We start from the raw sequence: 22,210 nt of genomic DNA, 5'->3' as shown, positions 1-22,210 counted from the left end.
TGCCTATAGACCAGTGAAACTATTTGGCTGGAGTTTCAGTCTGAGTAAGCGGGGATCTTAAGTAATCCTTTCTGGCCTTAAAAATGACTCGATTGATATTTGCTTTTTCTCAGAAATGCACATCTGACATTCTGAATTTCTATCTGAGGAAAGAGTATGGTGTTGTTAACAGTAAAAGTGATTCTTGTGTTAGAGAAAATCTTGATTTATGGACATGTTCTGGCAAATACATGTGTTTCAAGTACATCTTTCGGAAGCCTTCTTCATTCTTTGTTTAAATACCTTACTTTGTCAAGCCAACTCAGAATGCTTGCATTTTAATCTTCCTTAAATATGTTTAATGGATGTTGAAATGGAAGTGTAAAGGGGCAAAAAGGGCACGTTGATGTAGTTGAGTTTTCTTTTGAAATATGGTTGACCAAGGGGGGAAAAAAAGCTGGTTTTATGACACTGAATATGCTGTGAGCAACTTTCTGAAAGCAGAGCTCTTGAACTGCTTTTAAAAGTGAAATGCTGAGGCTCTTACTGCAAGTTCTGGCATACTGCCTTCTAGGGAACTCCATTTTTGCTGCTTTCCAGAACAGCTGAAAAGCGGTAGCTCTGTGCAAGTGTGAATGATGCCTGACTTATTCTAGTCAAAAAATTGTAGCTTCCTGAGATGCTTTCTTGCCCTTGAAATGCAGGGTGAAAATGTCTCTGGCTAGTATGTCTTAGGTGATACTAGTTTAACCATGTCCTAGAAGTGTTTCCCTTGGTCCTTAGTCGAATAGCACTAACTTATTATTAACCACCAAGTTGTTGGTTCTGTGCTAGGAAAATTCATCCTTGTGGTCTATGCCTTGTTGCTGACATTTATCTGAAAGGGAAAAAGGTGATTTTTTTTCTCCATCAAATGATGAATAAAATTAAATATTAGCAGATATTCTACATGACACCTCCCATGACAGTAAATTGACTTTTGTCATGATACTTGATTATGGGTATTTGGTATGCAAGCTTTGTCTGCATATGTCATCGTCTTCAGTTTTAGTCTTTCCTTCTTCCTTAGTGTTGCTTATACTAGAAAATCTGGTGGAATACCTGTTTTTCTTTTTTGCCTCTGAATCTTTCCTAGATGAACCTCTCTGCAAGCCTCTAGCATCGATGAATTTCACAGACTAGTGAGATGGCTGTTCAGTCTTCTGTCATGACTGCTGTTACTGTTAATTCTCTCCTCATGCTATATAAAGCTATATCAATACGGAATGAGAACCTTCTGTTAATATTCTGGGTTAAGTGCCTAAATGTGTAGGTTGGAATTCTAAGAGAAGACAGGGCATTTACACTTTGTGTTAAAGCAGCACTTCAGTGCTGTCAGTGTCAGAAAGCTCAGGTTCTCTCAGTGATTACGATAGACTGAGATGGGGTACCAGCCAGGTAACGAACTAGACTGTGGTGTAAATGTGTATTTTAACAAAATTACTTCACAATGTAACTTCGGTCATTTGAACTATAAAAACAAGCTTGCTCTTGGTTTTAACCCAGCTTCTGGGCTTGAGCCTGTTTCTTTTCACACTGATCTCTGGATCAGTCCGGGTGAGCTATGGCAGGTACCTAGAAGGCTTCCAGATGTTCCATGGCAACCATCACATAATTTGCAAAAGGTGAGGAATCTTCAGCAGGTACTAAATTATGGCTGAGCGACCTTGTAACGCTTGCATTGTGTATAGGCTGCAGCTGCTGTAGTCCAATGTTCAGTCAGGGAACAGTTTGGCAATATTGGTCAGACTGGCAGGCTCTGTTTATATCAGTATCACAGGCACGCAGGTGGGTTTGTGTTGCGTGTTTTGTCAGCTCTTTATGTGGACAGTGATGTATCTTGCTCACTTTCTTTTTGGTACACTGCAAGGTTTAAAATCTGAAGGCCTTGATCTTGTTCCAGAATATTTCTGGTGTTCAGTTCTTCAAGGCTTTTTTGTGCTGTTCCATATGGGTTTCAAGAAACTTCTTTGTGGAGGCGCCTCCTCAGAAGTCTACTTGCAGGATGCCAAAGAGGCTTTTTGATAACCAAATGCTGAAACGGTGACTTAAAACCTGTAGAATACAGATCCAGTCTCACTTCAAAAGCTGCGGCTTACTTCCCGGCTGTGCCCAGAAGCTGGCACTGAGGCCCGGTGGAGCCTCAGAAAGACTGCAGGACAGCTGGGAGCTTGGGTCCCGTTTAGTGGCTTCTTGGCCACTCTCAGTTCTTGCAGTGATGTCTTAAGAGCACAGTGCTGCTGGCATGAAGGGACCTGCTGTTCTTTATAGTGGTGCAGTGTAATTTTTAGGAAGGATGGGGCCTCAGTTACTGGAGGAGTTCACTGGTCGACTCTTCTCGTTTCCGTGCCTGGATACTGTGACAGTTCAAAGTACCCATCTCCAGAAGCTGGGAAGTACAGGTCTCTTGCCTGAGGAGATTTGTTGCTGCTGAGAGATTGAACTTAAGTCACTTTTTGTTCTTTACTCTCTTTAGTAGCTGTGTATCCACCTTAGTAAATTTGTTTTGTGGGTGTGGGAGAGACAAATGCCTTTTATAGTATGCATTAGAAAGCTTTGGAAAGAGGAGTTCCTACCAAACTTTGAATGTGGTTTGACTGCCTGTTAAAGTCATGGGAAACTGAATCCTAATTCCCAGTTACGCAGGTTTATGTCAAAGGGTTATATGCAGGAGAAAGGAAAGGACTTAGAGGAAAGTGTTTCTGAAGGCCTGTTTCTTTGTATAATGATACTAGTTATTTCCAAGATAGGTTTGATGTAAAATTGGGGTTCAATTTCATCTTTCTTTAGGTTACTACTTAGAGTTTATAGTGATTATTTAATATTTAAAATATTTGTTCTACCTTAACACAACACTGATGTTACTTCATGCTGAGCTTGACAGATGTTGCATGTTTAAACTGCAGTAAAAACACGAGTCAAGCTTGAGACATGGAATGTCACTTATTAAAGTAATGCTGATCTAACCTCAAAAGCTTCCTTACTCTACAGTTCTTAAAGCAGCTGGCATCGTGTATCCTGTCCTATGTCCTCATGTATCCTGTCTGTTCCTGGGTCATGGGGTGTTTCTGCTGATCTGGTTTGAATAGTGTAATTGCAACCAGCTGTTGGGAGGGATGACTAGTTAGGCTCAGCCTGCCTGGAGTTGCCTTCTTACATTTCCAGGAACATTTTTGTTGCAGGAATATCTGAGTCATCCATGAGTTGCCTTCCAGATACTCTGAATCTAGTACGCTGTTCTGCACTGATAATTTTCAAACCATACATTCTCGAACATGATTTTGCGATTGTTAACTGAACTGAAGCTACTAAAAATGAAGTAGCTGGGTGAAACGGTGATCTTTTAGTAACCAATACGGTAGAAATAAGGTTATATTGCTTGGTGATTTCTGGGAACAGGAAATGCATTGGCCCTGTTGTGTTTTTTTATTTATTCTTGCTTCCGTGCTTTTTCCTCAGAATGCTGAACTTTGGCAACCTGTAGACTACATGAGACAACAGAGTTACGAGTTGCTTTGCAGAAGTTGAGAAACTTCAGCGATTGTTCAAACTCACTTAGCATGGGGTTACTGTCAAACAATTACTATAAATTTTCACTTCAGAATGAAATAGAAAGTTTTAGCTTGTGTTTCTGGAGTAGATAGTTTATATTAATCATAAAGTACGTAATACTGCAGGTATTTGCTTAATGAATAAAATGAGTTATTTGTTCAGAAGGTCATGGGTTTCCATTATTAAATTTCCTTTAATTGTTCAGTAAGCAATCAGTAGAATATTTTGCCTTTCTGGATGTATTCTGGTCAAAGCACGCTATTTGTAGTTCTTAATATTGTACCCATAACTCACGTTTCAATGAAATCACTTCTGTTCCTCCAAATGTATCAAATTCTAGCTCACTGAATAAAAAAAGAGTAAAAACAGGTGCTGTGATGTATGAGCTACCAGTTGTAATTGATGTTCTCCATATGAAACAGTCCTCAGGGAAAAAAGTTGGTCATCATAAAGATGAGTGGGTAATGAGGTTAATATTACAGTCTTGCAAATCTTGATGCAATCTTCCATTAAGGAAGAGAATAGAAACAAAAGACTAGGAATTCAGTTTTGATGTCATAGTTTTAAGAAGGCTATACAAATACTAATAAAAGAAACTGTTTTATAATTGAAGAAAGGCACCACTATCTCTTATTAACTAGAATCTACTATACTAACTGTACCGATTATCTTTAAACACAAAGCTATGTTTAACTAGTCCCCTTCAAACAAATGCCTGCAGCAAATCAAAGTTCGCCTGTTAAGGACAACTGCATTTTCACAAAGCCTGCATTCAGCTTTATGTATAGCACTGCAGAAGATGCCAGCTGAATTCTTGCCTGTAATGATGCGACTTTGCAGTGTAATGCTTCTCCTTCCCTGCTCTGCTCTCATTGATATTGCATTTATGAGACTCGAGGGGATCAAAATGGACAGAGTAGCTTCTTGACCCCTTTTAGTCAAATTCTTTTTAAAATGAGTCTGTCTGATCATACGCTCTGTTCTTCCTTAATTTGTGGCCTGTTGGCTGGTTTTAGGTACATTTTGACAGGGCTGGGTGCATTGAATTTGATTGTTCCTGTAAGTTGCCTGAATATCTGATGCTGGCTAAATAGGAAAAAATCTGTGTCAGTGTTCTCTCTATAGGAAAGAAAGCAATGTGAGCTGGGCATGCATTGTCCTGCTTGGGTTGGTGTGCAGCTACTCTGTTGGCCATGTTTTTTCTCCCTTTTAACATGAGTACGAACATCAGGACTATAATACTGAGGAGGGATGTAGAGGACAATTGGCACAGAGCTGTAAGGAAGCCTGCTTCAATTAAATGTTTTGGAGCAGGTTATTCTGTAAGAAGTCATTTCCAAAGAGCATCTGAGAAATTGGGATAATCTAAGAGGAGTCTTCTGAATGAGCAAGATGAGTAAGGGGATAAAAAGCATATATTTTATTTTTCACCCATAAATTTATTTTTAGGTCTCAGCTTATTTGGCTGAAGAAGTAGATAGGAGGGCAAAATAAATATTTGTAGTAGGGAGATCAAAGATTCCTACTCTTTTTTCTTTTTTTTTTTCCCGCCCCCCCCCCCCCCCCGCCCCCAATCACATACTTTAAAAGATACCTGGCCAGAAAACATTGTCCCTAGAGATGAAAACCTCTTTTTGTCCTGTTACCTGATCATCCTACCTGCTCTTGTGGCTCTGGATAACCAGTCTGCTTCAAGACTTTATGCAAGGGTTAATGTGATGCAAGCATCTCTAGTTTCCTTGTCCAAGTCCCACTACAGGAGTGCTCTCCAGCTTGTTCCGCAGGTGAGTAGAGCTGACTATCGTGTTTGAATCCACTGGGGACTAGAGCTACCACAGTGTTTCTTGCACAGAGGATGTACCATGCAAGGTGTGGACCTCTGGAAAGGTCAGCATTACCAGATGTACATACCAGTCGCTCAAGAGAGGCAGCAATTTTATACCTCGAGTCACAAGTATCTTTTGCTACACAGAATGATCTTAAGTTATTTTCCTACCTGGTCTTCTTCCCCTCGACTAGATTTCTGTGCTGTTGGACAAGTTGCTGTGACTGACGCTAATGTGAACTATAGTTGCTTCTCCTGCAGTTCTCTTGATTTAATCTGATCGCTGCCTTACCTGGCTCCACAAAAAGTGATCCTGGCTCCAACTGGAAGCCTGCCATCAGATGGAGCACAGAACTGTGGGGGTGGCTATCTGCAAGCAGGTAATGAACAGCTGTAGGAGCACAGAGAACTGCTTACTTTGGCTGAGCAGCCACCGAGAGTCAATCATTTGTGCCCTTATTTGCTCAAGCATGTTGGAAAGGGCAGTTTCCTAGGAGTTTATCAGCAGCAGAGGTGAGGAGTGATCCACAGCATGGTGGTTAGACAGCGCTCTGGCCCTTCTGAGTAAAGGTATGGAAGTACGTTGTTGAGCCAGTTAAGCTTTCACTTCCCTTCCAACTTGCTAGGCTACACAAAGGACTGTTTAAAAATACTCTCGTGTATGTCATCAGCATTATTGCTGGGGTGGGGATTACCAATGGGTGTGGTAAAAAGCTGACCTGTACGAATGGATTATACAGCTACTGACAACACCCTGCTTGGTTCTGTGTGAACCTTTCTCTGCTGTACAATAACATGGGGTTCTGCTGCAGGAGGGGCCTGTGCTTATCTTCTGGCCTCACAACAGTTTTGCAACTTCAAGATTGGACAAAAATGAAAATAAAAAAGCACTTTAAACAAAACATGAAAGTGTTCTTTTTTTTTTTTGAGCTATGCAAAAGAGGATTCCTTCCCCAGTCTCTGTTAATTTCATCATAATTATTAAGTAGGACAATTAAAAAATGAGGTATGACCCAAATTTATACTTTTTTAATGAACGCTTATGAAAATAAGTCAGGCTATATGAATTAGGGATAGAGAAATATACTTTGTATGAAAGATCTTAGGTTCTTTACTGTTAAAATTGGATTCTATGCTCCACTTTGCTTTTAAAAGCAGACTGAAATAGGTAGAAGTATGTGGCAGTAACTTAAAATCTACCACTTTCAAAGTCTGTCTTCTCTCAGGTGGAGTACCTCTTCTGAAGCAGTCTCTCTGGATTGAATACCGTTTGCACAGAATCAGACCATTCCTGCTTGGTGTGTAGCTTGTTTCTGTCTGCTAGCTTCATGTCTACTGTTCAGCAGGCATGAGTTTGCTCATCTTGTATCTTTATTGGATTATGAAGAACTTGAAATCAACTGACCGTGCTGAACCTCCTCCCGCTGCACAATGGGACAGAATATTTATGGCAAGCTTATCGTTAAGATTTGGAGTATGTGGTAGCACGAAGTTTTGCTGTCTTCAGTATCTTACTGGAATGTTGTTCACTGATAGTTATTGATGACTTGATGACTCAGGATACTGCTCTGACCGGTTGGGTCAGGGTTTTTTTTGTTTTGTTTTAATTCTGAGTTTTTCTTTGACTCAATCTCTTATGCTTCTTTGAAGAGATGTTATCAAGGCTTCTGAAAATGATTGTCTGCCAGATATTCTTCCTGGTTAAAGAGTATGCAGTTAAAAGGAGCATCTTCATTAACTTGAGTGTTTATAAAGGTCTTTCTGTTTGGACATCAGTGTTATGCTTTCCGAGTTTTTTGTCAACTGTTGCACAAAGTTCAAAAAGTGGCAGCTTCTCTTACCTACCCTGGGATCCTCCCAGTTCAATTGAAGCGTCTGGTAGGAGGGGAATATTCCCATTGCTCAATCTACCTAGGGACTGTAGGTTAATTTACAACAAATACTACAGTGAAACGTGACTCTTACATATCTGAACATTTTCACAAATTGTAGTATTGACTTTGCAGAAACACACCTGACAGAGATCCTGCTGAATTCGTTTGAATTTGCTGCAGTATTGGGGTTCTTGTAGAAGAATGCTATTTCCTTGCTTAGTAAGATTAATACAGACCCTATCTGTGTATCCTGGTGCTCTGGTATCTGTGCTTCTGAGAGTATGCATTGTAATCTAAACTTGTCAAACTGAGCTGTTCTCAGTTGATAACTGGAATTCGGAGGAATGCTACTTCATAGTACTTGTCTGAAATACATATTAAAAACCTAGTAAGTGTGACTTTCAGTATACATTTATTCTCCTAAGAGACAAGCGCAAAGCAAAACAACGTGGAGTAGTTCAAAATGTGGTGTAGCAGGTTGAAAGTGTACACACAGCTAAGAGAGATTTTCATGTTCTCGTACTCCCTCTTAAGTAAAAATAAAGCTATGGTTCTTTTAAAGCCATAATGGCCAAAACCAAAATGTGTTTTGTTCTCTGCTACTTGGTCTGTCTCCTCCTTAAAAGACTTTATAACGTAATGTTAGTTATTTCTCTGCTATATGTCTGTAATTAGTACGGCAGCTTACTCATGCTCGTTTCACTTAGATAACCTTTCTGGGAGAAACAATTTAAGCCACTTAATATTCAATTGCATTTTCAGGATTCTTTGACAGCGTAATGGGTAGTGTTATTGATGTGATCCAGAGAGTTTCTCATGTAGGTTTCTTCTTCCTTTTCTAATTTTTTTTTTTTTTGAGTTTTAATTCCAGGAAGGATTGGGTTAGTCTCTAACAAAGCTTCAGTCAGCATGCATTTACAGATAACTGCCTCACTGCTAACAAATCATAGTGCACGTCCTGAGCTAGGGACTTTGATACAAGTTTTTAAAGAACTGTCATGCTTGATGTTCCTGTTGTTTAAACTGCACACAGTGGTGATTCATTATGCAGGAGGATGTAATTTTAGCGTGAGATTGTCAGATGATCATGATGGCTAAAGGTAATGAGGTAATGGTATCTTGTTCCTATGCTGTGTTGTTATCTGGTAGTATAAAACCAGATGATGTTGTCATGTGACTGTCTTCTTTCAGAGCTTTCTGATCGGCAAAATCCAGGTTATGTTTGGTTCTTAGTTGCTGCTGTAGATGTCTCTTGTGTTTATACCCTCTGTAATGGAGAAGTCATTGTGCGTTTTGGATATCAGAGCTAGTTTTGACCTTAATATATGGAGGAGGGAGATCCTGGAGAAAATTTAAGCATTCTTACGAATCTGTGCAGTGAGTTTCCCCTGTTTTAAGACAAAAAGTTCTGTCTTCCATTAAACAGAAATACAGTAGTAATATTGTTGGGATAAGCAGGGAATTAAATGATGATGTAGGATGATAATAGTTGGAGCTCTGCTAAAACTGATTTATTTTTTTTTTTTTAAGGCTAATGGGATTGTTATTTTTGTACACGTGCGCACACACATTACAGTGTATGTGAATGACCTGTCACAGAGCCCTTTGGTTTTACTGAGGTGCAGAGATTTGTGTTTGAGCAAGTAGCTGTGGGACTAGGACAACTATTTCAAGCACAGTGGGTAACTGTGTTTTTAGTCTACAAAGGCAAGCTGAGTCGTTCCACTCTGCCTTAACCAGATTGTTCTTTTGATTTTCGGATTGACTTGCTGAAGCTGATTCATTTTAGGATTTAAATGACACATGTGCCTGATTTTCTCTGGAAAAAAAAAGTACACTAACCAACCCTTGCTGTTGTGTCTTGGTGCCTTCTGCTTAAGCTGGAAATTCCTTCAAACGTCTGTTTTCTTTCCCTTGCAGCTGTCATATCTCATGTTTTCTTGTGTGATGTTGACTCAATGTGGTTTACTTCTTCAGTTCTTGCTTAGTAAACTAACAAGAGTTCGCAACAAGTACCATGTCTCTAAAAGAAAACATTACGTACCAAAATGTAAATCATTTTCCCTAATTGCTGTTGGATGCTGTGAACCCACCTGTGCCCATTCCAAATGGTGAATGCTTTCTTCGCTCATGCCACAAAAAAAAAAAAAAAAAGATGGATTTGTTATAATTTGTGAGATGTTTTCCACAGTAAAAAAGCTCACTGCTTTTTTGAGGAACAGAACTGAAATTTAAGCCCTTAATTATGCAGGGATTTGAAATGGATCAATTTTAAGCAGTGTATATGGGAGGGAGAAAAGAAAACAAATGAAGATGTATTTTTTTCTTCTAGGTTTTTTCATTTTATACCTGCAAATTTTCCACAATCCAAAGATGGCAGCAAATAAGCCTAAAGGGCAGAATTCATTGGCTTTGCACAAAGTCATCATGGTGGGAAGTGGTGGTGTAGGAAAATCTGCTTTAACACTACAGTTTATGTATGATGAGGTAAGAATGTGTGCTAGAAATTATCTCATGGAATGTCTGCTACACAGTGTTATTTAAGCATTTAATTGGTACAGTTATTTTCTGAAATGGTCTAAATGTATATGACGTGGTATGAAAGCCAGCTACCGAACTGAGCAAAAATAAAAATATCTTTGTGCTGGCACAGGTTGCCCAGAGAAGCCATGGATGCCCCCTCCCTGGAAGTGTTCAGGGCCAGGCTGGATGGGGCTTTGGGCAACCTGGTCTGGTGGGAGGTGTCCCTGCCCATGGCAGGGGGTTGGAACTGGATAATCCTTAAGGGTCCCTTCCAACCCAACCATTCTATTATTCTTTGAGATTTCAGATTTGATCTCTTAGAGACACCTGTAAAGGTATAAATTGACTTTTAAGCAAATTGATGGCATTTTTGGAACTTGCTCCTTTACGGTATGTTTTCTTATTTACTAGACCTATTAAAACTTATGTAAATATTATAGCTCAAAGCTTCTTCAGTTTGGTGAGTAGCTTGATGCCTGAAATGATGACCAATTTTTCTTTTTTTTTTCCCCGCTGATGTTGGAGAAGAAAAAAAATCTGTTTCTTGTGTCCCTGCTTTTTTGTCAGTGAAAATCATTCTTTTTGTTTAAGAAGTATAAGTTATGCCTTCAGTGTCCATTAAAAATTGATACTAAATATATTTAAAGTCAGGACTGCTTGATAGCATAATGAAATGAAGCCAGATGTTCTGGTTAACCAGAAACAGACACTTAGTTTTGCAGTTACCTCTAAAATTTCCTTGTAATGTCTGAATAAAAAAAAAAAAGTTACATCTGTGTTGAATAGTGTGAGCACTTCATGTAGCCTAAATACATAAGCTTATTTATTTGTTACTGTAACATTGTAAGATGTGTGTTTTATTCTTATATGCAAATAGAAACATTTGCTTTGTACAGGCATGATTTTTTTTTTTTTATGTAGTAAAAATTGTGTTTCTAGTTTGTAGAAGATTATGAGCCCACCAAAGCAGACAGCTACAGGAAAAAGGTGGTTCTGGATGGAGAAGAAGTCCAAATTGATATATTAGACACAGCAGGGCAGGAGGACTATGCTGCAATTAGAGACAACTACTTCCGAAGTGGAGAAGGCTTTCTTTGTGTCTTCTCTATTACAGAGCTGGAATCATTTGCAGCTACTGCAGACTTCAGGTAAGTTACAAGGCAAGATAGTTATTGAATTATAGTGAGGTAATTACAATCACTTTCTTTGTTGTTCTATAATATCATTATGTTGGTCCAGGTTAGATGACTGTAGTCACATTGTTTTCAATAGGTGCCTAGCCATGCCTTTGCTATCTGCATACCACTTCGGATATCTTTACTGCTGTGTTTCTAAATACCAAAAAGGTTACTGCTACAAAGCAGCTACACAGCAACATTCGGAAAGCTGCTGCCTTTGAATGTCGCTATTGCTTGGCACTGCAGTGCAAAGAAGCAGTATTTGTGAGTAGGCATAGTGCTATCCCAAGTAATGGATCTGAGAAAAATTGCTTACTGACTGTATGGATATATATAATGTATGTGCAATACCGCATACTCTCCAGAGGTGTCTTTTTTAGTTCTTGCTTGGTATGGCAGATTATGTTGCATTTCTTTAACCTTTGAAACACCACCTAGAGCAAAAAGGTAGCTGTAGCATGTCCAGCTGTCATATGCTAGGCTACTTCATAGTTATAAAGATGACATGACCAGGTTCCAGCTGAAAACTGTTTAGATCTGCATCTGGTGATGTCTGTCTGCAAAGTCTTAGGCTATGCAATCTATGTGCGTTGTAGTCTGGGAAGACTGAAATGGGTAGTGTAAGCAATACAACTATTTTACACCTTAAAAGTGTTTTTAACAGCAATTGAGAAGTATTTTTGACTATTCTGAAGCAGCTATCCATTTTGTGTAAAGGTCTGCTGTAAATCTGTCCATCCAGTTTTATATGGACTGAATTCTTCTCTGTAAAATATACTGATGTAAGTTTTTGAATTTACAAAGCAAACGTCAGTGGCTTCTGTATAGGGTTAACCCTTACCATCAAAGTTAGAGAGAATATCACTTAAGGAGCAACATGCAAAATAGAGGCTGGATCTTTCTGCTGTAAGGAGGATTTAACAAGCAGTTTGTTGTTGTTGTTTGTTTTTGAATTCTCTTCACACATTCAACACATTAAAACCCTTGTTTTGAGTGGGGAGTTAGACAGCAGAATATTACAAATGTTTGATTTTGTTTGATAGATAAAGCCAAATTAAAATGGTCATCACTATACATATATGCATATATAGTGAAATAAGTAAATCAGTAAAATACCGTATTGCTATATTATATATAGTAAAAAGAAAAAAGACAAGACCAAAAAAAATTTAACAGTTCAAAGGTAATCAAAATAGGAGAGGAGATCATCTTTGAGATAAAAGCGAGGAAACAAATATAAAAAGAGATAATCTGCATCCCACCGAAATAAGGTTTCTTAGAGATATCATCATAGTTTTAGTTAATTAGTCCTAAGTATCAGAACACATTTAATATCACACCTAAGGGAGAAGAAGATAGGGAGAGGAGAGAAAGTGAGCTTTTCCGCTTCTGTTACTTCTTCATTTGTGTGTCAGTATGTGTATGGGTGTGTTTATATATTTAAAGAGAGAGAGGGGTGCATTACCAGTTGTTGCTAGGTATGTCAGTTCTGGAGGGTTATTTAGTATAGTTGAGCTCTAGAGTGCAAAATGACCTCTTCAGTCTGTTCAAAACCCTGTTAATGCTTCAAAGTGCATGATCTTCTACAGACCTAGAAAAAGTCCTTTCTAAGCAAAGGTGAGAGTTGACAATATACATGCTGAAAGAGGAGAAATGGAAGAAAAAGTCCCTTCAGTGAAGAGATTAAAACTCCCAAATCTTTAAAGTGCCTTTCAAGTTGCCTTTCAAATTGTCGAAGCCTGAGTGCTAAAATATCTCATAAAAATGACATTCTTTCTGCTCCATGTAACCTGTATCTCTTGCAGGTACAGTTACAATACATTTGGCATTGTTGAGCAGCCAGAAATAATACTACTTAGAGACAGAAAGAAAATGACAAGAATCTGGATGTTTTAGTTTTTCCATGGAATTTTGCTCTGCTGGAAGGGCAGGACTCCAACAGGAGAGTTGTTTACTACTATCTAGTGTCTTTGGGTTTTCCAGTTTGCTCTGAAATGCCACTGCTCTTTGCCACTTTTTCAGTAGAAAGCAGACCTGCAAAGACTACATTTTTAAATATTTGAAAGGCAATTTGATAAAATGTGCTCCTGCTTTGAGTAGAATTGGTGTGGCTCTAATGATATTTTTTTGTTTGTTTGTTTTAAATTCCAAGCCAGTATATCTAGTTTTTAGCTAGAAGTCTTATTTGCACAGATACTGTAGTGGTGCACAGAATTCTTATCTATCCACCTGTCCTAATCCACAGACTATTCAAACTACTTTTGGATATCAGCAAACACAGTTAAAAAAATTTGCTTCTTTGGCAGAGAGGGAAGTAATATGGCATCAGTTATACCTGAGAGAGGAATGTGTGTGTGTTACAAGGTGCCTTGAAGACTTATTTGTTGGTTTAAAAAAACAAAGGTTGAAGTGAGAGGGGATGGGTTGGAGGGCTAACTCAAAAAACTGCATGCTATAAAAAGCAGAGCATTTTATAACAGGAGAAGGAACCTGATATACACCAAATCAAAGCTAGCAAGATGATCAATTAACTCTTTCCAATTTCTCTTCATTCTACATTAAAATCTGGTAATAGGCTTTACCTCAGCCAGAAAAGGGAATTTGGTTCCTTGAGCTTTTTGTTTATCTTTCAGAAATTGCTCCATGATAAAGGGCTAAATTTCACTAACAACTTGATACTCTCTGAGACAAAAGAGAGAAATTTTGTTCTTCCTCTTAAATGCATTTCCAATTAGAAGAAAACCTCTTTTTTTTTTTTTTTTTTTTAAAGTCTTGAAGGTTGATGTACCAAAGCATTTGTAGTACTCATGTTTATTTACAGCTTTAAACTCTTCATCCTAGTGGTTCAAACAGAGGTAATGGTCTGTCCTCAAAAACCTGATGTGCAGCTTGTTATCCATACATTGGCTTATAAATGAATGAAGACCTCTCTGTAGAGAGTGAATGCAATTGACTTCAGAAAGATTTGTCAAAGGAATAGATTTTCTCTTGTTGTGCTGTATCAGTTTACTACCAAAGTAGATAATTTTATCAGCTTTAAACGGCACATGCATTTTATTGGGAAAAAAAAAATGAATGGAAGACAGAAGTCTGGGTAGAGCAAAAGTTGCAGTTGGAAGTAGTAACGTAAAGGTAATGGGAAAGACTCTCAAGTAACACCTTTAGTAAAAAGAAGACTTTATTAGTGTAAATTTTCACTTAAACCAATCTTGTTCTACTCTGTTTAATCTGTTACTGATTCACCTCCTTCCTGCCTGGAAGATTAGTTATCTGTCTTGATCTTCATTGTGTATAGTGTCATAATGAGGTTTAAGATTTTACAGTTACATAAGCTTCATAAAAGGAATAAGTGGGTTTTCATTGTAAGATGGAAGAGTATTTAGTCTGAGTTCTTCTGTCTGTGTTCTAAGAATAGTAGTCCATGAAATACTTAATTCTTTCTTCCCTTTTATTTTTTATTTTTTTTATCTCCAGGGAGCAGATCTTAAGAGTAAAAGAAGATGAGAACGTTCCTTTTTTGCTAGTTGGTAACAAATCAGATTTGGAAGATAAAAGGCAAGTTTCTATAGAGGAAGCAAAAAACAGAGCTGATCAGTGGAATGTTAACTATGTGGAAACTTCCGCAAAAACACGAGCTAATGTTGACAAGGTAATAACTCACCTCATAATGCAAAGAATCTCTCCATCAGTTTTTACTTTATAGCTCTCTTCCATGGGCCATACTTAGGGTTCAAGTTATTCTAGCCTTTTTGTGTGTGTGTGTGTGTAAATTTCAAATTAAATACGTTTCTCCCATAGCTTGCGATGAGTGCATGACTAGGTCAGTTCATGTAGGACAGTAAAAATGTTTGCCGTCCCAAGTCTATCCTATCTGAACCTGCAAGGAGTAAGTCATTAGACAGGACCCCTTTTCATTTAAAAATTTCTTGAGGCAGCTACTTTGGCCTAGCCTTGTGTTTTCTGTAATTAAAGACAATCTGTTTCTCAACAGTGAGGAAAGCTGTCCAAGGAATCAAGTTAAAGTGGGTAGGAGAGGGATTGGATCCTTCTCTACCCTCATCTAACTAGGTGCTTGGCTGGATGTTGCTTTGATGAAGAATAGATGAATCCTTCTAAGCTTTCAATGGCCTTAGAAGTGCCTCATGAGTTTTTTGGGATAAAGCCTGGTTCAGAAGGTCATGAAATAAGACACAGAATACTTGTCTACAAGAAGATAAATTATTGATTAAGCATTTCAGCTATAATTTCAAAAGACAGGACCTCTTGGAACACAAATCAGAACAACTCTCAATCCTGTAGGCTGCAAAAGTAATGGATGTATGGTAAAAGAAATAAGTAGTTTAAAGTGCTAATCTTTCCTTTCAGACCTATCGATACAGTTGATCACACATTGAAAAATTCTCTAATGTAAATGCTTACATCTGAGCAGTTGCAGCATTACAGCAGTAATGGGAGTTCTATTCTGCAGTGACTTTAACTTGGCTGTTGTCATCTGTCAGTTGTCTCCCTGAAGAAATGGCTTGTTCAGTACTACAATAAGAACTTCATGCTTTTCTATAGGGAACATTAAGTCAGTTAAATACAGTGTAATTCAGATGTGTTGAGTTCAGCTCTGACTTTTTTTTTTTTTTTTGTAATAACAATACTTGATCTTTTAGTTTTGGTGCATAATTGCAGTTAACATCCATCTATTTCAGTCACGTAGAAATTCCCAGATCTTCTAAATCTACTTCACCATTCTTTAGCAGGTGGGAAAAAAGTATTATGCAGATTGATTAAAATATATATCAAGCTTTTGCAGACACGTGGTAGGCTACTACAGAGCTCCAAGTTTCTTTTTGGAGCAGGTGGCATAATGGCAAGATTAGCAAATTACATAGAGTTAAGGTTTAAAAGTCCATAAATTAGGTTTTGTTGGCCCTAGTAAAAAACAGGTATTCTTAGTTCCTTGTTTTCTTGGAGCATCTGAACTTACATGGTTTGTTAGGTGGACTTAAGTTAGTATCCTATAAGAAATGTACTTCTCTAAATTCCAAAATGGTGGGTTGCTCTTTTGGGAAAAACACTGTTGGCCTCTGCTTACTTTAATAAAGGTAAGCAACTGAGCACTTCTCAGTAGGTTATGTACCCCCGGTGTAAAGGCTTAAGCAAGTTGCCAGTTGCAGCATACCATTAGTAAAGATTTGAGTAAAAGCAAGTAACTTAGTCCACACCTATAAATTTAAAGGCAGCTATATTTCCTGATGGAAACATTTAGTTGCATTGATTTTCCTCTAATCCCGTGTAATAAAGGTTTATGCTTTTGCTGCGATCAATGAGATTAGTGTAATTGCAAATAAAATCCTACCGTGCTATGTAGAGGAGCTTTTCAGCCCCTGCACTGTCTGTATTGCACTGAAACAGACCAAGCCCGCTGATATATATCTCAAAGAGAATTTTTCTGAGACGTTTTAGAACTGCTAAAGTCATCATCTGAACTGCTACAATAAGATTATAAAGATAGTATTTATTTGCTGCAGTCCATTGGAAGTCAAGATCTTCTCTTCTAATAAATGAAGTAACTTTAAGCAGCCCTGTCACAAGCTTTAACTGGCAGTCTGTTCTCTCTTAACCAATCTACTGGTGTCTCCAACTTCGTCACTTTTGTTTCCTACTAAACCACTTGATGAAAATGAAGTTTATGCATACTTTGAGATAGTAATATGGCAGTTGAGATTCTAAAAAATAGCTTATGTAGTTGTATAGTAGATAACTTCGTTTTAAGGGAAATGCTGATTTATTTTTGTGCACTAACTTTGTGCTTAGACTTGCATTGTGGGACATGCAATGAAATGTTCAGGGTGTGCTACTGCACCATTAATATACTTCTAGAATTGGTTATGGCACTTCTTCATCCTTTACAGTTCATCACTAAAAATACTTGAAATATAACTTGAACTATAAACTGATTTCCCTGCGTCTCCCCAGTGAGATGTAGATAATAAAAATAAATAAATAATCCTGGGCAGTAATAGGAGTCTTGTTTCAACCCATGTGGAAAATTGTCTGAGAGGATTCATAAGCAAGTTCCAGAAGACAGGGGAACTATGGTACCATGAAAGAAGCACATTTGCATTATATGGACATGGCCTTATAAACCAATGAAAGACTTGTTGGATTTTTATTTGTTTGCTCAAACTGGTTTTGTATAATTGACTTTATTCTAACCCACGGGAATGGCTGTCACCAGTGATAGCTTAAATTAACTCAAGTATCTGAGAGAGTTTTGGCATTTACATTCTTCCATCTTTTTTTTTTTTTTTTTAGGTGTTTTTTGATTTAATGAGAGAAATTAGAGCCAGAAAAATGGAAGACAGCAAAGAGAAGAACGGGAAGAAGAAAAGAAAAAGCCTAGCTAAAAGGATCAGAGAAAGATGTTGCATTTTATAATCAAAACCCTGAATTCCTTTCCTACTCTGACCATACTAATAAAAAAAACATAATTTATAAGCATGCCATTGAAGGCTCAAGTGACTGAAATTACTCTAACGTGTTGGAAATCGTAATGTACCACTAAAAGCATGAATTGGAGCTGCACTGAAAGTCAAATTCACTGAAAAAAATTGATGTGGCTTCAAGAGAAGCAAAGTTCAGTCCATTTCATAATTGCCTACCTTCTCACATTTCTTCTGAATGTAGTGTTTCATAGGCAGTCTTTTCTTTAATAGTAAACGGGGAGGGGGGGGAGTACTACTTTGTGGTTTCTTGTAAAGCATACATTTTTTTAATCATTGATAATTGTCACTTCATCTTGTCTTTTGTTGCCTTGAAAAGTACAATTGTGAACGTGATACCTAACAAAGCGGTATGCAGTTGTTTTGCCATGGAGTTATGCAAATCGGAAAAGAATAATGTATATGCGAACAGTTATACTGGGGAAAATTATATGTGGTTCTGCATTACCTGATTAACCTAGAAGAGTGATGTAATCTTTTACATTGAAACATTTGAATATGCCTTAATTTTAAAACCTAATCATAGCAGGTTGCTTAGTCAAGGGTGTATTTTCAACTTGTTTGCATGGAGACTGTCCCTGTGCATCGGTGCGAGGCTGCCCTCCCTGTAGAGTGCAGTTACGTGAATGGTTTTGCTAACCAGCTGTCTGCTAGCAGTGTCTGTTCTTTAAATGTGTGCCATACTCTGGTATTGTGAATAATACAGAGCATATTCAGTCATCTGTAGCTTGGTAAACAATATGGTATCTTAAAGCTAAATGGTCAGAATACGTCTGAGATGGAGGTCATAAGGCTATGGCACATCTATGCCTGGAATGGTCGTTTAAAACTTAACGCGCTGATACCTTGAAACTTCCCTTTTGCGAGTAGTTTTCTGTCTAGATGTTGCTTGGGTTTTAACTCCCTGGAGTAGGGTGGAGTGGAGATGATTCAGTAGCGCTAATGTATTTTGAGTTAAGATGTTGTCCAGGAAATTCTGGTGTCATCAGTTAATTTTTTTTTGTGTGTTCCTGATACTCAGCTATGGGAACACGCTGTGTTATGCTGAAGCTCTTTGCAGGTTTTGTACTGTTTAGTCGAGTTTATGTTGATTTTAAAACGGGGAACATTGTAGCTACTTTTTCTAGTTAATGTTGATATTAAACAATCAAACATGCTTTGCAATAGAGAAACACTTACCATGTGCATCCAAAATCCCCAAACAAAACGTACTGCCGCAGTTGCTTCAGAACAGCAAGAATAGCACACGGTTAGCGTGCTGCATCTTAACTAAAAATATACCAGAACGTTTGAGGGTTTTGGACTCCTCTGGGGTAAGACGGGCTAGATCAATTCCACAAACTGTTATACTTTTTATACATGTGTAAGCCTATAACTGATAGTTTAAAATGTGCTCAAGCAAACTAGGTAACAAATATTTAACTTCCATGCTAACAGACATTTTAGGGACTCAAGTCTTAGAAGTTATATTTGTCATGTTAAATATTTATCAATAGGAATTTTGTATGTGCATTTAGTAGACTGCCAAGTGCAGAATTAAAGTTACTCATGTAACTATGGCAAATAAGCCAGTCCTCATCTTACTGTGTACTCATTTTGGTCTATTTAGCCAGGGAGTGTAACCACTAACATTGTGACTTTGCTTTGGAACCTGTATGCTGGGAACTGAGGTGTTATGAAGCCACCAGACACGTGAAACTTGTCTTGGCTGATGCCTTACCCTGTCCTTTTATTTGCTATTTGAGCCATTGAAAGATGAATAAACTTCCACTTTTTTTAAATACTTGTGCAGTGTTAATTGATAACTATAGCATCTGCTATAACTTCACTGTAGCTGAGACCAGTTTTCAAGCAGTTAAACCAAAGTATTCCAGAAGCTGTTTTAGTGTATGTGAACAAAGTCAAACTGTAGACTAAACTGGTTTGATAAAAGCCACTTTGTGAAAGCTGAGTCTATGCTTGTGTTACCTTTATCCAGTGCTAATTGATCCCTACTTGCTGTAACAAGGAATACCAGAAAGCAGGCACACAAACTGAGGTTGAGGTAAGCTTGTTCCAGAAGTACTTTCCAAAAGAATGGAAGGTGAGATTTTTTTAACCTTTTTTTTTTTATTATTATTAATTTTTTAAAGGAGAGCCTATATACGTTTGGGGAGGGAGAATGCTTCCAAAATCATATCTTTTTTTTAGCATGCTCTGGAAGAATATAAGTTTGCTTCCCTAGCTTGCAAAGAAAATAGCTTGAACTGCATATATAAGATTTTGGTACGGCCAAACAAGTGATCCATTCGCACCATAAATTCATGCTTTAGCCTACTTATGTGTCTGAAACTGCTAGGTCTATCTGCTTAAAAAGCTTCTTTGCCTGCAAGCATTTTTCCTCCTGTTTCTCCTCCATAAAGTTATAGGTTTTTTTCTGAAGTTGGCAGGATCAAAGCCTTCCATGGGTTTTCACTCCAAGTTAGCCAAATATGCTGGTAATGCTATTGCTACCTTTTGTGAAATCCATGGCATTATAAAACTGCAGGCCAGACAGAGTCCGTAATTTGTAACAGACTATAAAGTTCAGCCTTCCATTGTGTATGAAACTAATACTGAATTTTCATTCTAACTCCATTTTTTTCCATACCTTTGTAGCTTTTTCCATACCTTTGTAGCTTTAAAAACACAGGGGACATTCAAAAATGCTGGCTAAGGACCCGATGGTCTATTTGGTGGCTTCTGTAGCCTCCTGATGAGCACAGCTTAACAAAAGCAGTGTCCAACAGCTTTCTTTGGCGATCCTGAAGTACCCTTGTGCAGGAAGTGCTTTCCCATTCACAGGGATGTTGTTAACATCAGAGGAGGTCACAGATAAAGCCTCTGCAAATTCTAATGGCAATCATAACAATAAAATACAATCTGCATCTGAGCATTATTCTCACAATATTCATCTACAGGAGTGAATTATTTTCTCTATTACATGAATCAGGCTTACTGAAAATCTTGGGTTCCTCTTTGAGACACCAAGCTCTGCAATGATTGTCTTCTGGAGTCTGAGAGGATGCAAAATGATGATAGTCTAATGTAAAATGCAGAGCAACAGAGAGAGCCCCTGGTGTTACGTGAAGGCATGTAATACATTTAGCGGACCAGAACTGTATCAGCAGGTATGGCTGAGCCTACAACAATAGAGAACTGAAAAGGGAAAGCTAACAGCCCATCTTAATTTCTAAGCTCTCTCCCATTACTGTCAGACATGCATTGGCTTTTCTAGCCGCATGGATGCACTGGCAGGTGCAAAAACTGAATTTCTTACAAGACTTGCTCTTGACAATTTCTTGTTGTGATTTTAACTTGCATAAAAGACTCTTTCATGAGTCACCTCTTTTTTTAAAAAAAAAAAAAAAAACAAAACTCTCCTTGTGTATATTTTTTTGAGCTTCAGCTTTTTACTAAACCTGAGTGGTAGGAAAGGTACTGATACTGTTAGTAATGGAGTTCAAGCTAATATTTGAACTAAATATATTGACCAGTTTGGAATATTTTTGCTTGAAGCTTCTTTGTCAAAGAAATGCAAAAAAATGCCAAACCATTTGCTGTCTGTGTGACCCTAGGCAGATGTCGACACTTTTCTCATTTCCACAGCTATCCAAGGTGGATCTCACCAACCACTGGTACCATCCATTTTAGGTGCTGGCACAGTATTCAGTAGAGCCCATTTTGTCTCTGTGCGCTAAGGTCCTTTCTCCCCCGCCCCCTTTTTTTTCTTTCTTCCATGTAGAATGGAAAAATACCAAAGCTTAAGTTGCTAAGAAAAAAATCCTTTGCTTCTACCATCCTCTTGATTAATATGCATTCAGTAATATTTAACACTACCAGAGCCCTTAATACGCAAAATATCTGCTGCCTATGGATGTCAGTGGGACAGTTACAGAGATGCAGGGTGTAATATTCTGTCACACAGATGCAAACAACCCAGGCAGAATTTAGCTAGTTGACTGAGGAAGAATACTCCTGTTTTACCCTGCATCATTCTGCCTTGAGCAAGGCAATTGCTGACTCTCTCTTACTGATCTGGTAATACTGTGTAAAGCTGTAAATGTACCAAAAACACTCAAGATGGGAGCGATTAGGTTCCAAACCATGGAACCTAACCAGTTATGCCTTTCAACGTTTGCAAGGACATTCCCTACCAGTGGACTTCTATGCTGAAGTGTTAAAAACAGGTCTTGTCTACACCCCAGGAATGTGGAAATAGAAGTCTGCAAAAGTGAATGATGTTCTTAACAGGATATTTGTTCTCCTCCTGCTTTCCACAGTCACTTCAGCAGCTAGCTGTCACTAATTCAAAGCAAGGCCAGCTGTTTTGCCAAGATCCTGGATTTTCTGACTTGATGGAAGTTGCCAGTTTTGTAGTTGCCCTCAAGCAGCTGCCTAGCTGCACTCTTGCTGTGGGCTCCCATATATTCAGGCAATTCCTGCATGTGAAACAGATTTTATTTATTTTTTTAACAACCCATCCTTGTGAGGGGTTATGAAAGCTCCTGGGAGGAGAATAAGGTACTAAAAATATAAGAAGAAAGTGGTGTTGGTGGCATCTCAGACCCCGTAACAATGAACTGCAGTTCTGCAGTACTAGCATTTATTTGGGTCTGTGTTCCTGCAATATTCAGGAGGACATTTTTTTTTTTTTCCTATTTTCTGCTTTATTTAATATGACAGGATGTTACAAAATAAGGAATGGAGGGAAGGATAATTAACAGC

General features: G+C 38.1%; 1 protein-coding gene across 2 annotated transcripts in view; it reads left to right on the top strand.

Moving 5' to 3' along the window:
• Positions 1-19,223, top strand: part of RALA (RAS like proto-oncogene A) — a 28,212-nt gene extending 8,989 nt beyond the window's left edge. For both annotated transcript variants that reach the window (XM_084282730.1, XM_084282729.1), the window contains 4 exons: positions 9,602-9,756; positions 10,732-10,940; positions 14,445-14,619; positions 17,277-19,223. In XM_084282730.1, coding sequence (XP_084138856.1) covers positions 9,643-9,756; positions 10,732-10,940; positions 14,445-14,619; positions 17,277-17,399 — 621 coding nt within the window. In that variant the 5' untranslated portion in view covers positions 9,602-9,642 and the 3' untranslated portion in view covers positions 17,400-19,223. The remainder of the gene's footprint in view (positions 1-9,601; positions 9,757-10,731; positions 10,941-14,444; positions 14,620-17,276) is intronic.
• Positions 19,224-22,210: the final 2,987 nt, after the last annotated feature.

The sequence above is a fragment of the Netta rufina genome, assembly GCF_964035555.1.
Source record: "Netta rufina genome assembly, chromosome: 2".
Lineage (NCBI taxonomy): Eukaryota > Metazoa > Chordata > Aves > Anseriformes > Anatidae > Netta > Netta rufina.
This window is presented reverse-complemented; position numbering and strand designations above follow the sequence as displayed.